This window comes from Lissotriton helveticus, chromosome 8, assembly GCF_964261635.1.
Source record: "Lissotriton helveticus chromosome 8, aLisHel1.1, whole genome shotgun sequence".
Taxonomy (NCBI): Eukaryota; Metazoa; Chordata; class Amphibia; order Caudata; family Salamandridae; genus Lissotriton; species Lissotriton helveticus.
Window position 1 is genome coordinate 27,154,479 of NC_136069.1, and position 16,133 is coordinate 27,170,611.

Here is a 16,133-nt window from a genome sequence, read left to right on the forward strand (position 1 = left end):
ATGAGCATTCTTGTGTCTGAGTGTTCACTACAGTCAGAGTGCTATGAAAGTTAAAATTGCTGTTTAATAAGACAAAATGTATTAACATAAAATCCTTTTAACAGTATTGCACAATAATGCTCAAAGAAGACAATATCTATTCTAAAGTGTATCTGTAAACAAGAGAAAAATCTTATAATTTATTTTGTTGTTTACAGATATGACAAGATTACTAACCGTGAATGAACTTAAATATGTTTTTAAGTTAAAAAATGCATTCAGAATTATTTTTGTCTATTAAATATAAGTAGTGGGACACCATGAGGATGGCCAGATGGGTCAATGTTATGTGGAAGCTGCTTGAAAGGTCTGGATTTTATTTATTTGTGCACTGTAAGTATTATAATCATGGTTCTTTTTCAATAGAAGCTGCCAGACCTTTTAAATGGATTGTTAAAAGAAAGTCTAAGACTTAAAAGGTTTTTGCCAAATGGTGACATCCGATCACCCTACACATCATATGTCCTAAAAAAGAAAAACAACATACATAAAAAAGATTGGTGTATCCTATCCTCAACACATTGTACTCTTCATTTTACAATCATACAGAATTCCCAGATCCGAGCAATGAAATCACATCACACTTTAATAGAAGACAAACACATAGCAGGTTATCCTGTCATATGATCTTATACTGACCCCGTGGGGTTTTGGAGGCATTTCATGGGCCACTATGAAATATGGGTTTCATTAGCAAGAGGACAGTCTCAAACCAGCCTCCAAAGCTTTACTATTGCATTTTGTTGATTTAATATTCCAATCATGAAAACTCATACCTGGCCATTCTTATTTTAATTAATGAATCAGGAGAACAGCATTAACAATCTCACCCTTAACCAGACTTCACTTACAGTTTTTAGTAAACATTCCCATTTGAAAAACAATACATTTTTTAACCCAACTGCCACAAAATAATCATGTAAAATAAAAAATACAAACTGGCTAATGTTTATGATAAGACCCTACATCGCCATCTAAGGGATCTGGTGATATTTACAAACCACATCGCCTTTAGCCTTGTGGTTTATGATATGATCAGAACACCATGATGGAAATGTAGGACCATACAACATGGTTTATATATTATTATCCTACAAAAATAACAAAGGTCATACATTGAAATATACTTGGAACTTAATGTTTACATAATTCATTAACGCCTTCACCATCCCATGTACACGAATGAAATAGAAAAATGTACCCCATGGTCAACAATGTCAAAGGTTACTAATACATTGAGTAACAGGATCAAAGAGCTACCTCTCCTTACAGTGTGAAAAAGACAACTTCCACAGTGGGAGGGTAGCTTCAACATATTGAATTTTTCCAAACCTAGAAAGCGCAATATTGAACCTCACCTGACATCAGAAAGGTCTAGACACAGTTTCTTCAAAAACCTTATAACTCTGAATGCTGAAAAGTAAATGAAACCCTCCCACATTTACTGTAGCCAAAATTATTTTCTAAGATGTTTTGGTGACAGCGACTTATAATTTAATGAAAGACTGAAACACACTATATCCAATGCTTCTGTATGAGATTTCTGTGTGTAAACTTACCAATGCATATATAGATGGAAAAAACATACATGGAAGCTTTTCCCACACCCATTACAACAGGATGTTATTTACACTTTGTGTGTTCACTAATTGACCACTAGGCATAATAAATCATGCAAGTTCTTCCCTCATTAACTATATTTTTCTGAATGCCTTCACAGATAGATAGTTAGGACTTATGCTTGAGTAAAGCTCTTTCCATTCCACTGCATGTGTGTTTTTTTCCATTTTTTGTTGGCTGCTGACTCATAAGATGTATGGATTTACTTAAGCTCTTTCAACATTCACTGCAGGTCTATGCCTTTTCTTCTCTATGCCATCACAGATGGATGGTTAGGCCTGGGGCTTGTATCTCTTTCCACCTTCTCTACATTTGTAGGTTTATATCCCCTGCGTGTTAGATGGTGGCTCTTTTGATGCATGGATTTACAATATTCTTTCCACATTCACATTCACTGCAAGTGCATGGTTTCTCTGCTACATACCTTTGCAGATGGATGGTTAGGATTGACACTCAAGTGAAGAAATTTTCAGATTCACTCCATGTGTATGGGTTTTCTTGCGTGCAAGCGCTGATGGAAATTTTTAGTTGATTAATGAGTAAAGCTTATTCCACATTCCCTTCATGAGTATGTTTTTTTCTTTGTGTGTGTTAACTGGTGGCTCGTTAGCTGTTGGAGGGTAATAAATCTCTTTCCACATTCACTGCAAGTGTAAGGTTTTTCTCCTGTGTGTATTCTCTTGTGGATCTTTAAAGCTGATGCGCCAGTAAAGCTCTTTCCACATTCACTGCAAGTGTAAGGTTTTTCTCCTGTGTGTATTCTCTTGTGGATCTTTAAAGCTGATGCGTCAGTAAAGCTCTTTCCACATTCGCTGCATGTGCATGGTCTTTCTCCTGTATGCCGTCGCAGATGGATGTTTAGGGCGGATGCAATAATAAAGCTCTTTCCACATTCACTGCATGTGTATGGTTTTTCTCCTGTATGCCTTCGCAGATGGATGGTTAGGGCTGATGTCTGAGTGAAGCTCTTTCCACATTCACTGCATGTGAATGGTTTTTCCCCAGTGTGTGTTAGCTGGTGTCTCTTTAGATGTGCAGAGCTACTAAAGCTCTTTCCACATTCACTGCAAGTGTAAGGTTTTTCCCCTGTGTGAATTAGCTGGTGTCTCCTTACAGTTGATGCTTCAGTAAAACTCTTTCCACATGCACTGCATGTGTATGGTTTTTCCCCGGTGTGTGTTAGCTGGTGGCTCTTTAGATTTGCAGATGTACGAAAGCTCTTTCCACATTCACTGCAAGTGTATGGTTTTTCTCCGGTATGCCATCGCACATGAATTGCTAAGAGTGATGCTTCAGTAAACCTCTTTCCACATTCACTGCATGGGTATGGTTTTTCTCCTGTGTGTGTTAGGTAGTGGCGCTTTAGACTTGAGGATGTACAAAAGCTCTTTCCACATTCTTGGCATGTGTCTGGCTTTTCTCCTGTGTGCCGTCGCAGATGGATGGTTAGCGCTGATGCACAAGTATACCCCTCACCACATTCACTGCATGTGTATGGTTTTTCCCTTGTGAGTGAGTGCTGATGGATCTTTAGGTTTGCTGTGTGAGTAAAGCACATTCCATTTTCACTACGTGTGTCTGTATTTTCTGGTTTATGCATGCAATATTTGCTCCACAGAGTCGATGACTCATTAAAGGTCATCTTACATTCATTACACCAAAATGAATTTTCTGTCGAGTTGTTACTGGTGTCAGTGTAGTAATGATGAATGTTTAAATATTTTCTCACAAACACAGAACCTTTATGTTGTTTCTTCTCTTTATTAATGAACTCTTAGTTGTGAATTGCTGATGAACACTATTGCCACATTAACGGTGTCCTTATGGGATTCACCCTGTGCATTGTTGGTGACGTTACTTTAGCACTGAGCAGAACCTAAAGCTTGTCTTCTATTGTTTGTGTTTTACTTTGGGGTTTAGAGTCTAAGTGTTGGCTATATTTTGGCATAAATCATATTATGCCATGAGTTTGCTGACTGACCATAGTGGTTCCTGAACCACTAACTATATTTTAATATTCACTAGATATGTGTAGTATTTGAAGGGTGTGTGTTCTTAATAATAATGTTAAATAGTTACTGGAATTCTTGTACGACTGATAACATATGCATGGCCTTCCTATAAGGAGCTATGTCTTCAACCTGCGTTAAGTACTTTTCAAGTAGAACTGCAGACTCACAGCTTATCTAAATAATATATTTTTAGGAGAATATTTATAAAATACACAAAGAAAAAACCTCATTACCAAGTCTTTATATTCTAGAATAATGAACGGATTGTAGGGGTCAGCCAAACAGTGTTTATGGTGGACTAACATCACAGTCTTTATATTTCCATGTTAGAGAGGCTAGCATAGTTGTAACTACCTAATAATTATCTAAGATAAAGGATGGTATCTAGCATAATTTAATACTGGATCTGTTCTGCCAGTTTAATTTTTGTGATTTTAATTTATTTTAATCTTTTGAGTCCAGCAGCATGGATGTCATCAGCCTCTTGAAGCAGCCGGATTGCACTTGATGTTCTTGCAGGCTTTGTCTTTTGTGTACGTGATTCTCTGTCTCCTACTGATTTGTTCTTTTTCTAATTACTATTTGGCATCATTTCTTGTTCTTCTTGTGTATTAGATACCTTTCAAGTATTGTCATACTTTCTTCATTACTCTTTGTCGTATTATGTGTTCAGGAATCTCCTATCTGTGGATACAAGAAAACGTGTAATATCAAAATCTATAAGCAGCTCAGTGTACACTATGTCTCAGATGAAATGTTAAAAAATTAACACGAATAAATTCCAGCCACTGGTTATTACTCTAGAAAGCAATCCAGTCTATCTTTTTAGCTCACTGTGCCACTATAGACAATAATAATTCTTATGGAAATCAGCTTTTATCCTGCTCCAAAATGATCGGCCCTGTATGTGCCGGAGTTCACCTGGATCTGAATAGTAACATAAGCAACCATGCATAATAGAAAATATCACAGCATCTTAATATCCTGATACCACAAAAAATTAAATTAAGACAGACTGATGATTTAGGATATTGGGCATTTTTTGTATTCAAGAAATGAAAGGATGCAGAAGCTTTTCCAAGGAGTTTATTACAACCCCTTGTGGATTAGTACTTTTGGAGGGGTAGACGCAGTTTACAAAGAAAGCTAAATTTACAACAACAAAAAACAAGAAGTGGAATGGTTTCTCAGGAGAAGATGCTCATACATTAGGTAACAGTGCATGCAAATGCTGTCAAAGGAATTCTACACTCTTCACTGGACTAAGGTACTGATTTATATCTTGAGGCTAAAGATATGCTTATGGCCAAGATAATGGTCCGTCTGCCTGATTTAAATGTAGGAGGTCCATTGATGTAACTGCAGTGGAGACCACTCCATCTCCGGCATGGTTACACCCCTCTGATGGCCTGATCGAGTAAGGACTGTGGCCGGTTGACCTGTATGTCACCCCATACATACAGGTCAGTTTTCACTGCCCATCACAATAGAAAAACCCTTGCGGTAAGGGGCAGTGAAAACTGTTGTATGCATTTTTACACATTTAAAAAAATAATTATATTTTCAATAAAGAATTTTCTTTGAAAATAAAAACATAAGTTTGACGGATGACTCTGTAATTTTGATGGAGCCATGCATAAAACTTAAAAAAGCATTGACAGGATCTGCTGTAACTTCAGTTCTTGCCAATGCCTAAAAATCACCACATGCTTGGTGGTCATTTCTAAATTTTGATAGTGGGGAAGCAGTAATTTACTCTGTTGCCCTGAGGGAGTAAAAACCCCTCCGCCAAATTATAAATCGGGTCCTTAATCATCAATGGCAAGCTGACCTCCTAGATGTGCATAAATATGCAACGGATAAAGATGGCATACCATATATTTCAACTTATAAATGTCCTGTCAACGTACGCCTTTCCAATTGGCTTGAAGAATATATCTGGAAGAGTCTGAAAACTACAACCTAAGGGAGAAATGTGCAAACTTTTAACGCGATGCAGCACCAAAAATGCAGCACTGCATCGCGTCAAGGGGAGTGTGAAAAAAACGGTGTTATTTCTACCATGATATGGCGCTACTTTTCCTCCCACCCAGCGCTGGTGCATTTGAGGCTGCCATTCCCCAACACACACTTGTGCACCATGGTGCATGAGGGTGTGCATTCTATCAAGAATTGGTTAAAAACTATGTTTTACTATTTTACCCACTTTGTATGTCTGCTGTATAACTCTGCACACATGCAAAGTTTGAAAAGTATGGACAAACTGAAATGTTTCTCCTCCGTCACACCTGCTTCAAGGAAGCATGATGTTTTGGTTTAAATCATTTTCTAAAACTGCTAATAGAGACGTATGTGCATCAATACTCATGGGTGGATGCAGGAAAACACCCATTATTCACCTATGGAATGACCCCTTAATGCAAAGTAGCACATAGTGCTACTTTTCATCCCTTTGCCCAACCTTTCAATGAAAATCCTGATTTGCTTTAGAAAGTAAATATCACTAAAATACCTTGCGCCAGGATTACAGAACGCAAACTAGACGGAAGGCATATCGCCCCACTCAATTAGTTTTGTCAATGTGTGACTTGTTTTAGCATAGTTTTTGTACAACCTTATTGGTGTGGGGTTGCCGGGCCCTCACCATTATAACACACATTGGCAAAAGCAACAAATAAAATGTGGTCTCAAAAAGCACACACTGCCACAGTAAGTACTGGCACTGAACAAAACTACTTAGTGTGCCGATATGCTCCTTGTGAAAGAGCAGAATGATGTCACTCACAGTGAAGCCAGCCGATGCAGAGAGAGAGAGAGAGAAACAGAATTTTAATAAACACAAAAGGTAATGGTCAATGCCAGAAAACTGATGGAGACCAATTATTAAAGAAAGTTTCAAAAGTGCACCCATGGTATATGTCCTTGTATTAAGTGCAGCCATGCAGCTTTCCTTGATTCCAAAACATTTACAGAAGTAGGACAAGAAATAGTAAATATTTGTGAACTTTATTTTAGCGTGAGCAAATGTGCATGTGTAGATTTGATCATGTGAAAATCTGAGTGTTTTGCAAGTTCCCTCGAACCACTTTTTTCCACAACTCTGGAAGAAGGTTTACATCGGCCACCGTTAGGAGTAAGTTTCCAACATTTCTCAGTATGGGAAAAGATAAGAGAAAACCTGTTGAAAAGCTTTCAAACGTACAAGTTAGTAGGTTTGCACAGACTCAAAAGGGTATTCTAACCCTGTAACTATTGCTTACCACTACCTTCAGCCCCAGTAAGTAGATCTGCAGAAATGTGGCAACATAAGGGGATTGCAAGCATTCAAACATCAAACAGAACTATGGTAGGAGCCCTGGCATAATCAGAGAGGCTATATCAGAGCTCTTATATAATGAGATTGCTGCCATAATTTGTCCCTGTACTACATGGCACCAAAGGGACAAGTGGATTTTGTTACAGGACAAGTAGATTTATGAAGCAACCTGCCCCATGGACAAGTAGATATTTTATTAAATTCCACACCCCTGTGTGACTTAAGTCCTATGGTACAGCAAGACCAATACATTTTATTTCATCATGTTCATAGCTTAGGAAAGAATAGTGTTGCAATGAAAATCAATGATCGCGCAGAAAATGACCCTAAACTTAATCAGTACCTGGGATGAGGATACAAAATGCTGTCAAAGGTGATGTATGCATAGGAAATGTTGCCTTCCTGAACCACAACAGAGCTTGATTATATAGTTGTCAGTCTTTCTATAGAGTACCCTTGCAGACAATTAGTGTATCTGATTTAGAACTATTACATTTTGTAAGTATGTGTTAGGCTATAACTGATGACTTGACGGGTTCATAGATCACCCACTTCAGACTATGTTTTCTGCTTGTATTTAAAGATCATTAAAACATAATACAAAAAGAATCTGCCAGTGAACCAGAAATTGAGAGCTGAGAGATCATCAAACAAAACTCAGAATACTTACAGAAATGTCTAGTACTTTATGGGAACGAAGCACCTTCTGACCGGTGCATACAGTGCAACTAACACTATCACCTAGAAAATCTATTGCTAACTACCGACTTCTCCCAACTCAACTTAAAAGTCTAAGTAATGCTACTCATAAAATAGCTGCAAAAAACAATTGATGGTCAGAATGCAGAACAATGTCATACATTCACCCCAGTACAGAGATCTGGGCATTATGCCATCATTTGTTTGCTCAGTTTGGACCCAGCCATATGCAAATCAGTCTTGACCTTGCACCCAATGGGAACAGTCCAGCCCAAACTGCCAGGCCAGGTCCTGCCTGGACTGGAAACAAACATCCTAGGACTGGTTTCGGGCTTTCAGCCCTTATCAACCAGGATAGCTTGACTCCAGTGGCATGGAGAGCACAGGACCCACGTCTGGGCACACCCGTGCCACTCAGGGTGACAAATGCAAAAACAACAATTGATGGACAGAATGCAGAACAATGTCATATATTCACCCCAGTACAGAGATCTGGGCCATAAGCCATCATTTTTTGCTCACCATGCCTTTCAGTTTGGACCCAGCCATATGCAAATCAGTCTTGACCCTGCACTCATAAAACAGCAGCATCTAGTGAGAGAAGGTATAAATCTAAGCAACAACTAACCACAATGACACCACAGACAGTGAGGACCATACAAGACCCAAGAGCATACTACAATGGAATAGTAACCTGCAGACCCAGCAGCACTGACATAACCATCTCCAACCACAAACCAAATATATCTTAAAATTTAGGGGCTGATGTCATGTTTCATCATAGACCAGTCCTCACCCTCTAAAAACTTAGTTTGATAGAGGGCGAGCATACACCTGACGATGAATTTCTAAACTAAGCGGGGGCCCATTGGGAAAAAAATGTGAATTAAAAGGCCATTAAAGCTGTCAGCTTAAATTTAATAGTGCTGGCATCTATCTATATGTTGGTTTAAAATAAGGTGATCGGTGTAATGGGGATATTAATGTCCCCCCACCACTATGAATGAGGTCAACATGTTTCGCCTAAAGGCCCGGTTGGGTCCGTGGCATTCATCAGGACCGTGAAAGAAAGTACAGGCTCCACTCGTACCACACTATGGTGAGAGGAATCCACTCAGTGGGGTGATGAAGATCACACTCCACTGTGAAATGGCTAAATTCTAAAATCCTGAAAGAAAAACATATTAAAAAACATATTTACTGTCATATAGCTTATGACACATACAACGAAAAACAGAGTAAGCCACAATCACCATCGTTCTATCGTGAGTGGCTAAAAGTGCAGCAGTAATTTAATATCCCCAGTACAAGTCAAGTCAAGTCAAGTCAAGGAATTTATATAGCGCGCTACATACCCAGAGGGTCTCAAGGCGCTTGAAGAAGGGTGGGGAATTATTTGTCGAATATCCAGGTTTTAAGTTGCTTTCTGAATGCTAGGTGGTTCTGAGTAAGGCGAAGGTGAATGGGAAGTGAGTTCCAGGTTTTAGCTGCTAGGTAGGAGAAGGATCTTCCTCCCATGCTGGTTTTGTTGATGCGAGGTACAGTAGCAAGGGCTTGATTGGAGGAGCGTAGTTGGCGGGGGGAGGGGTGTAGAAGGAAAGTCGTGTGTTGAGGCATTCGGGTCCAAGTTCGTAAAGTGCTTTGTGTGCGTGGGTTAGGAGGCGGAATGTAATCCTCTTATTGACCGGGAGCCAGTGGAGGTCTTTCAGGTGACCAGAAATGTGGTCTTTACGCGGGATGTCTAGTATGAGTCTGACTGATGCGTTCTGGATGCGTTGGAGTTTTTTCTGAAGTTTTGCGGTGGTACCGGCGTATAGGGTGTTTCCGTAGTCCAGGCGGCTTGTAACCAGTGCGTGGGTGACCGTTTTTCTAGTTTCGGTGGGGATCCAGCGGAATGTTTTTTTGAGCATGCGAAGAATGTTGAAGCAAGACGAAGAAACAGCGTTGACCTGTCTGGTCATCGAGAGTGAGGAGTCCAGGATGACGCCCAGGTTCCGTGCGTGGTCCGTCGGGATGGGTGATTTTCCAAGGGCCTCTGGCCACCAAGAGTCGTCCCAGGCGGAGGGGGAGGTACCTAAGATAAGGACTTCTGTTTTGTCTGAATTCAGTTTCAGACGGCTGTGCTTCATCCACTCGGCTACTTCTTTCATTCCTTCATGTAGGTTGGTTTTTGCGGTGTTAGGGTCTTTAGTGAGTGAGAGGATCAGTTGAGTGTCATCAGCGTAGGAGATGATGTTGAGGTTGTGTTGGCGTGCGAAAACCGCGAGGGGGCTCATGTATACGTTGAAGAGGGTGGGGCTGAGTGAAGATCCTTGTGGTACGCTGCAAATGACTTCGGTGGCCCCTGATTTGAATGGTGGGAGGCGGACTCTCTGAGTTCTTCCGGCAAGGAACGAGGTGATCCATTCCAGTGCTTTTCCTTGGATTCTGATGTTTCTGAGGCGTTGTAGTAGGGTGCTATGACAGACTGTGTCGAAGGCTGCGGAGAGGTCGAGGAGGATGAGGGCGACTGTGTCTCCATTGTCCAGTAGAGTTCGAATGTCGTCTGTTGCAGCGATGAGTGCGGTCTCAGTGCTGTGTTTGGCTCGGAAGCCAGACTGTGAGGAGTCAAGGGATTTGTTGGTTTCGAGGAAGGCAGCGAGCTGGTTGTTGACAGCTTTCTCGATGACTTTGGCCGGGAATGGAAAGAGCGAGATGGGGCGGTAGTTTTTGAGTTCGGTGGGGTCAGCTGTGGGTTTTTTCAAAAGGGCGCTGAGTTCGGCGTGTTTCCAGCTTTCCAGGAAGGTGGCGGAGTTGAGGGAGCAGTTGATGACGTCTCGGAGGTGTGGTGCTATGATGGAGTCTGCTTTGTTGAAGATGTGGTGAGGGCATGGGTCTGTGGGGGATCCTGAGTGGATGGAGTTCATCAGGCGGATGGTGTCCTCAGTGGAGATTGTGTTCCAGTTTTTAAGGATGTTCAAGGGGGGTGAGGTTGCAGCAGAAGGTTGTGTGGGTTGGTCTCCGGGTTGGTTGTCGAAGCTGTTGTGGATGTCTGTGATTTTGTCGTGGAAGAACGAAGCTAGGGAGTCGCAAAGGGTTTGAGAGGGAGTGATGTCGTTGGAGTTGGCAGTGGGGTTGGTAAACTCTTTGACGATGTTGAATAACTCCTTGCTATTGTGGGCGTTGTTGTCTAGTCGATCTTTGAATGCGGCTTTCTTTGCAGTCCGGATCAGTTGGTGGCGTATGCGGGTGGCGTTTTTGAAGGTGTCCCTGGTGCAGGTGTTTGGGTCTTTTTTCCAGGCCTTGTCAAGGGAGCGACAGAGTTTCTTGGATTTCTTAAGATCATCGTTGTACCAGGATGCGTTTTTGCTGCCTAGTTTGATTTGACGTTTTTTCAAAGGTGCTAGGTTGTCGGGGCTGTTGGTTAGCCATTGAGTGAGGTTAATGGCTGCTTGGTTGGGGTTCGAGGAGTGGGTGGGGGGGTTTTGCAGAAGCGATGAGGAGATCTGGTCGATGGTGATTTTGTTCCAGTTTCTTCGCAGAGTAGGTTGAGGAAGGTTGTGGGTTGTGGTCTTTTTGTAGATAAAGTGAACGCAGCTGTGGTCCGTCCAATGGAGAACTGTGGTGAGACTGAAGGAGATATGTTTGCTGGAGGTGAAGATAGGGTCAAGAGTGTGACCTGCGTAGTGAGTGGGGGTATTAACAAGTTGTTTGAGTCCGAGGTTGGCGAGATTGTCCAGAAGGGTGGTGGCGTTGCTGTCGTTGCTCTTTTCCAGGTGAAAATTGAGGTCTCCCAATAGAATGTAGTCCTCGGAGGGGAGGGCGTGTGGGGTGATAAAGTCAGTGATGTCTTCGGTCCTGGTGGCCTGTAGAGGAGGGTGCCTCTGAGTGTGGTCTTGGGGTCGGTGTGGATTTGGAAGTGAAGGTGCTCGGCGCTAGCGAGGTTGACGTCTGAGCTGGTTGAGATGCGGATGGAATTCTTGTGGACGATAGCGATGCCTCCTCCTGTATGGTGGGTGCGGACTTTTCGGATGATCTTGTAGCCTTCCGGGATGGCAATGGTGATGTCTGGGGCTGAGGAGGCGTTCATCCATGTTTCTGTTAGGAAGGCGACGTCCGGGGAGATGGTGTCTAGAAGATTCCAAAGGTCGATGGCGTGTCTGTGGATCGAGCGGGTGTTGAGCAGGATGCACTTTAGGTGGTTGGTGTCAGGAATCTGTTTGGTGTTAGTGGATGAGGAGTTGGTCTTAGTGCCGTCATACTTGCAGGAGTAGCATGTGAAGGGTCCATGGGTGTGTCCAGGAGCGGCTTGGGCGCAGTTGGGGAGGCGGCCGGGGTTTAGGGCTAGGAGGGTGGAGGCGTCGTATGTCATGCGGGTGGGGTGGGTGGTGCGGGGACCAGGGGGTCTGGCGCTGGGCGCGGGCTTGGCGTGGATGGGCGTAGACGGGCTTACCTTTGGCGCACCTTCGGCGCGCATGGGGCGCGATAGCTGCGCGTGGGTGCATCTGACATAAATGGGGACGAGGAGGGGGGCGGAGCGTGGGAGGGGGAGCTGGGAGGCGGGAGCGTAGGGGGAGGGACGGGCTGCAGGCACAACAAAATGGATACAACAACAACAAGGCAATAGGACGCTGTGGGCAATGCGAGTAAACACACGGGCACAGTTGAAATGCTGAGCTAATGAAAAGCAATGCGGGCGGACACAAGACTGAAATGCAGAATAGGCAGGCAATGCGGATCGTTCGCAATTCAGCAAATTAAGATACCCAGGGCACTGTGGAGCGCTATGCAGCAGAGCGGGTGCTAATGCGATACAAGTATAATTAAAATTTAGGCTGTGGCAGTGGTGGGGGATCGGCGCTACGATACCGGTTCCAGCGCTATGTAGTCAGGAGGAAGGGTGGAGCGACCGCTTCACATGAAGTCAGGCTGGTCACAGGGTTTCCCAGCCTGGCCGGTCCAGGAGACTCGTGGGTGGGAGGGGGAGCTGGGAGGCGGGAGCGTAGGGGGAGGGACGGGCTGCAGGCACAACAAAATGGATACAACAACAACAAGGCAATAGGACGCTGTGGGCAATGCGAGTAAACACACGGGCACAGTTGAAATGCTGAGCTAATGAAAAGCAATGCGGGGCGGACACAAGACTGAAATGCAGAATAGGCAGGCAATGCGGATCGTTCGCAATTCAGCAAATTAAGATACCCAGGGCACTGTGGAGCGCTACGCAGCAGAGCGGGTGCTAATGCGATACAAGTATAATTAAAATTTAGGCTGTGGCAGTGGTGGGGGATCGGCGCTACGATACCGGTTCCAGCGCTATGTAGTCAGGAGGAAGGGTGGAGCGACCGCTTCACATGAAGTCAGGCTGGTCACAGGGTTTCCCAGCCTGGCCGGTCCAGGAGACTCGTGGGTGGGAGGGGGAGCTGGGAGGCGGGAGCGTAGGGGGAGGGACGGGCTGCAGGCACAACAAAATGGATACAACAACAACAAGGCAATAGGACGCTGTGGGCAATGCGAGTAAACACACGGGCACAGATCACCTTATCACCTTAACACCTTATCACCTTAACACCGATCACCTTATTTTAAACCACCATATAGATGCCAGCACTATTAAATTTAAGCTGACACCTTAAATGGCCTTTTAATTCAAAAAATTTCCCCATGGCTCCCACTTAGTTTAGAAGTGCACCCCTGTCGTCAGATGTATGCCCGCACTCTATCAAACCAAGTTTTTAGAGGGTGAGAACTGGTCTATGATGAAGCATGACACCAGGTGGTGTGTGAGACCATCCTTCACTTTGTGTGAGATGCCTGCACTCACAAACTAAAAACTGCACTAGCGACACCACACTGGGAGCGGCTACATTGTGGTACACACAAGAACTTAGCCTGAAATACTAAATGATGTAGCCCTTGCGTGTATATTTGTTCCTTTTACAAATAATGGTTGTGTCTCTTGTCAAATCAACTGAGAAGCAGAAAAGTAGCAGCTACAGCCCTGATTCGTAAATGTCTTGCAGTGTCCTTGGCACAGTCTGTAAGAGGAGATTAAGAGCAGACACAAGTATGCTTCTTTCTAAAATCAGCTGATAGTTGTAGTACCGGTGGTGTCCTTTTAAAAACAAATGCTGACATAGCGTGCTCTAAAAACCAAAACCAGGGCGCCCTACTCACTAGGAACCAGGGAAATTAAAGTGTTAACAAAAAACAACGGCTCCTATGGACTAATGGCAACTTGACACAAATATACAAATGCGCAATGGCAATAAAAGGGGTTAATAAGATGTCAAAAAGAGAGCAAGCTGAACACACGTAGTCTTTGTATTTCATTAGCAATTATTTATAGAGCTTTTTTATAAGAGAACAATGCATACAGAGTATTGAAATAATAATTAAGCAATAGTGAATGGTGTCCCAGTGAAAAAATGGAAACTAAAGTTGTAGTGACATATTGGTGACATATGTACAAGGTTTCCTTTATAACATAAAAACGACCATTAGAAAGTATACATTGTGTGAACTGCGCTTTATACAATATTAAGGGCTGTTTTTTTTTTTTTAATGGTTCGCTTTTTAAACTGTCCACGGCGTCTCGACCCTGTGCACAATGTAGGGTCTCTTCAGGACCTCGGGGTGTTTAGGGACACCTGAAATAAGGGGAAGGATATTGTCAGTCAGGAACTTCGGTGTGTCAGCAGTGCTTGACAACGGGAAGGTGTACGCATATTATTGCAATACCTGAAGGTGGGTCTGCGCAGCCTAGTGTAAGAGTACTGCCACCGTGAGTGTAGTGAAGAAAAAGTACTCACACGGGACCCGGTGGGCGCTGTATGTGTGAAAAAATGAAGCATATTATTGTCAAATTAAGACGTAAAATAATCTTAAATGTCTTCGCTGGGGTCGCACAATAAGGAGGTAAAATTACACTATGTGAGGGTAGAAGTAGGCTGGCAAATCAACGAATAGCATTCCAGTAAAATTCCAATATGAGGGTTTTTCAGATTATGTAGTCTCAGCGTGGGCACTATAGATACAGAGTTGTAGTACATTAAGTAGATGGCTGTTCAAAGGCAGCTGTTGGAAGCTTAGAAATGGTATAACAGACTTACCCAGATGGGTGCGTTACGTGCTAGAGGTATAGGCTTTGTGTGTACTGGAACACGATCGTTCCTAGTAGCATGAGGGGTGGCTATTCATTTTCAGTAATTATGTAGCTTGCGTCCTAGGATGATGGTCTAAAACAGAAGGGAGCACAATGTCATCAGAGTGCTGGGCGTGTCATGGACGCTGTGTGCATCATTGGCAAGCCGACATTGTCTGGGGTCTCTTACCTTACACGATCGTAAGTAGGTATATGCCTGCACCCGGACCGCTAATCAGCAGAACAGCGAGAGTCTGTCTGCTAGGTTCATTGACAAAGAGTCTCTTCCCGCCAAAGGCACAATGAAAATGCAGGCAGACGTGACTAGGAAAAAAACAAATGCCTTATCATTGTATAACAAAACACACAAGATGATGGACGGAATCTTGCACATTGGGAAAACATTCACCCCCCAGTCACAGATCTGGGTTTAATCCATCGATATTTTGCTCACCAAGCCACCCCAGTTCAGACATGGCCATATGCAAATCAGTCTTGACACTGTGCCTCATGGGAACAGTCCAGCCCGAACTGCCAAGCCATGTCTTCCCTGGACCGGAATCAAGCATCCTAGGACCAGTTTCTGATCAATCAGCCGTCATCAGCCAGGATAGCTTGACTCCAGTGGCGTAGTGAGCACGGGACCCACGTCAGGACATATCCTTCCCACATAGGGAGCACAGCAAAACACACAAGATGATGGACGGAATGTTGCACATTGGTAAAACATTCACCCCCAGTCACAGATCTGGGTTTAATCCATCGTTATTTTGCTCACCACGCCACCCCAGTTCAGACATGGCCATATGCAAATCAGTCTTGACCCTGTGCCTCATGGGAACAGCCCAGCCCGAACTGCCAAGCCATGTGTTCCCTGGACCGGAATCAAGCATCCTAGGACTGGTTCACCTCCTCATTGTGCGACCCCAGCGAAGACATGTAAGCCTATTTTCCGTCTCAATTTGACAATAATATGCTTCATTTTCTCACACATATAGCGCCCGCCGGGTCCCGTGTGAGTACTTTTTCTTCACTACACTCACGGTGGCACAACTCTTACACTAGGCTGCGCAGACCCACCTTCAGGTATTGCAATAATATGCGTACACCTTTCCATTTTCAAGCACTGCTGACACACCGCAGATCCTGACTGACAATATCCTTCCCCTTGTTTCAGGTGTCCCTAAACACCCCCAGGTCCTGAAGAGACTCTACATTGCGCACAGGGCCGAGACGCCGTTGACAGTTTAAAAAGCGAACCATTAAAAAAAAACAGCCCTTATCATTGTATAGAGCGCAGTTCCCACAATATATACTTTCTAAT

The 16,133-nt window shown here is 43.5% G+C and overlaps 1 protein-coding gene across 1 annotated transcript in view; it reads right to left on the reverse strand.

Annotated features, from left to right (window-relative positions):
- Positions 1-607: 607 nt before the first annotated feature.
- The window catches only part of LOC144773589 (uncharacterized), a gene marked incomplete at its 5' end in the record, with an annotated part of 141,468 nt that continues 125,942 nt past the window's right edge, over positions 608-16,133 (reverse strand). Inside the window, 1 exon segment of the mRNA XM_078658714.1 lies at positions 608-3,432. Coding sequence (XP_078514840.1) covers positions 2,222-3,432 — 1,211 coding nt within the window.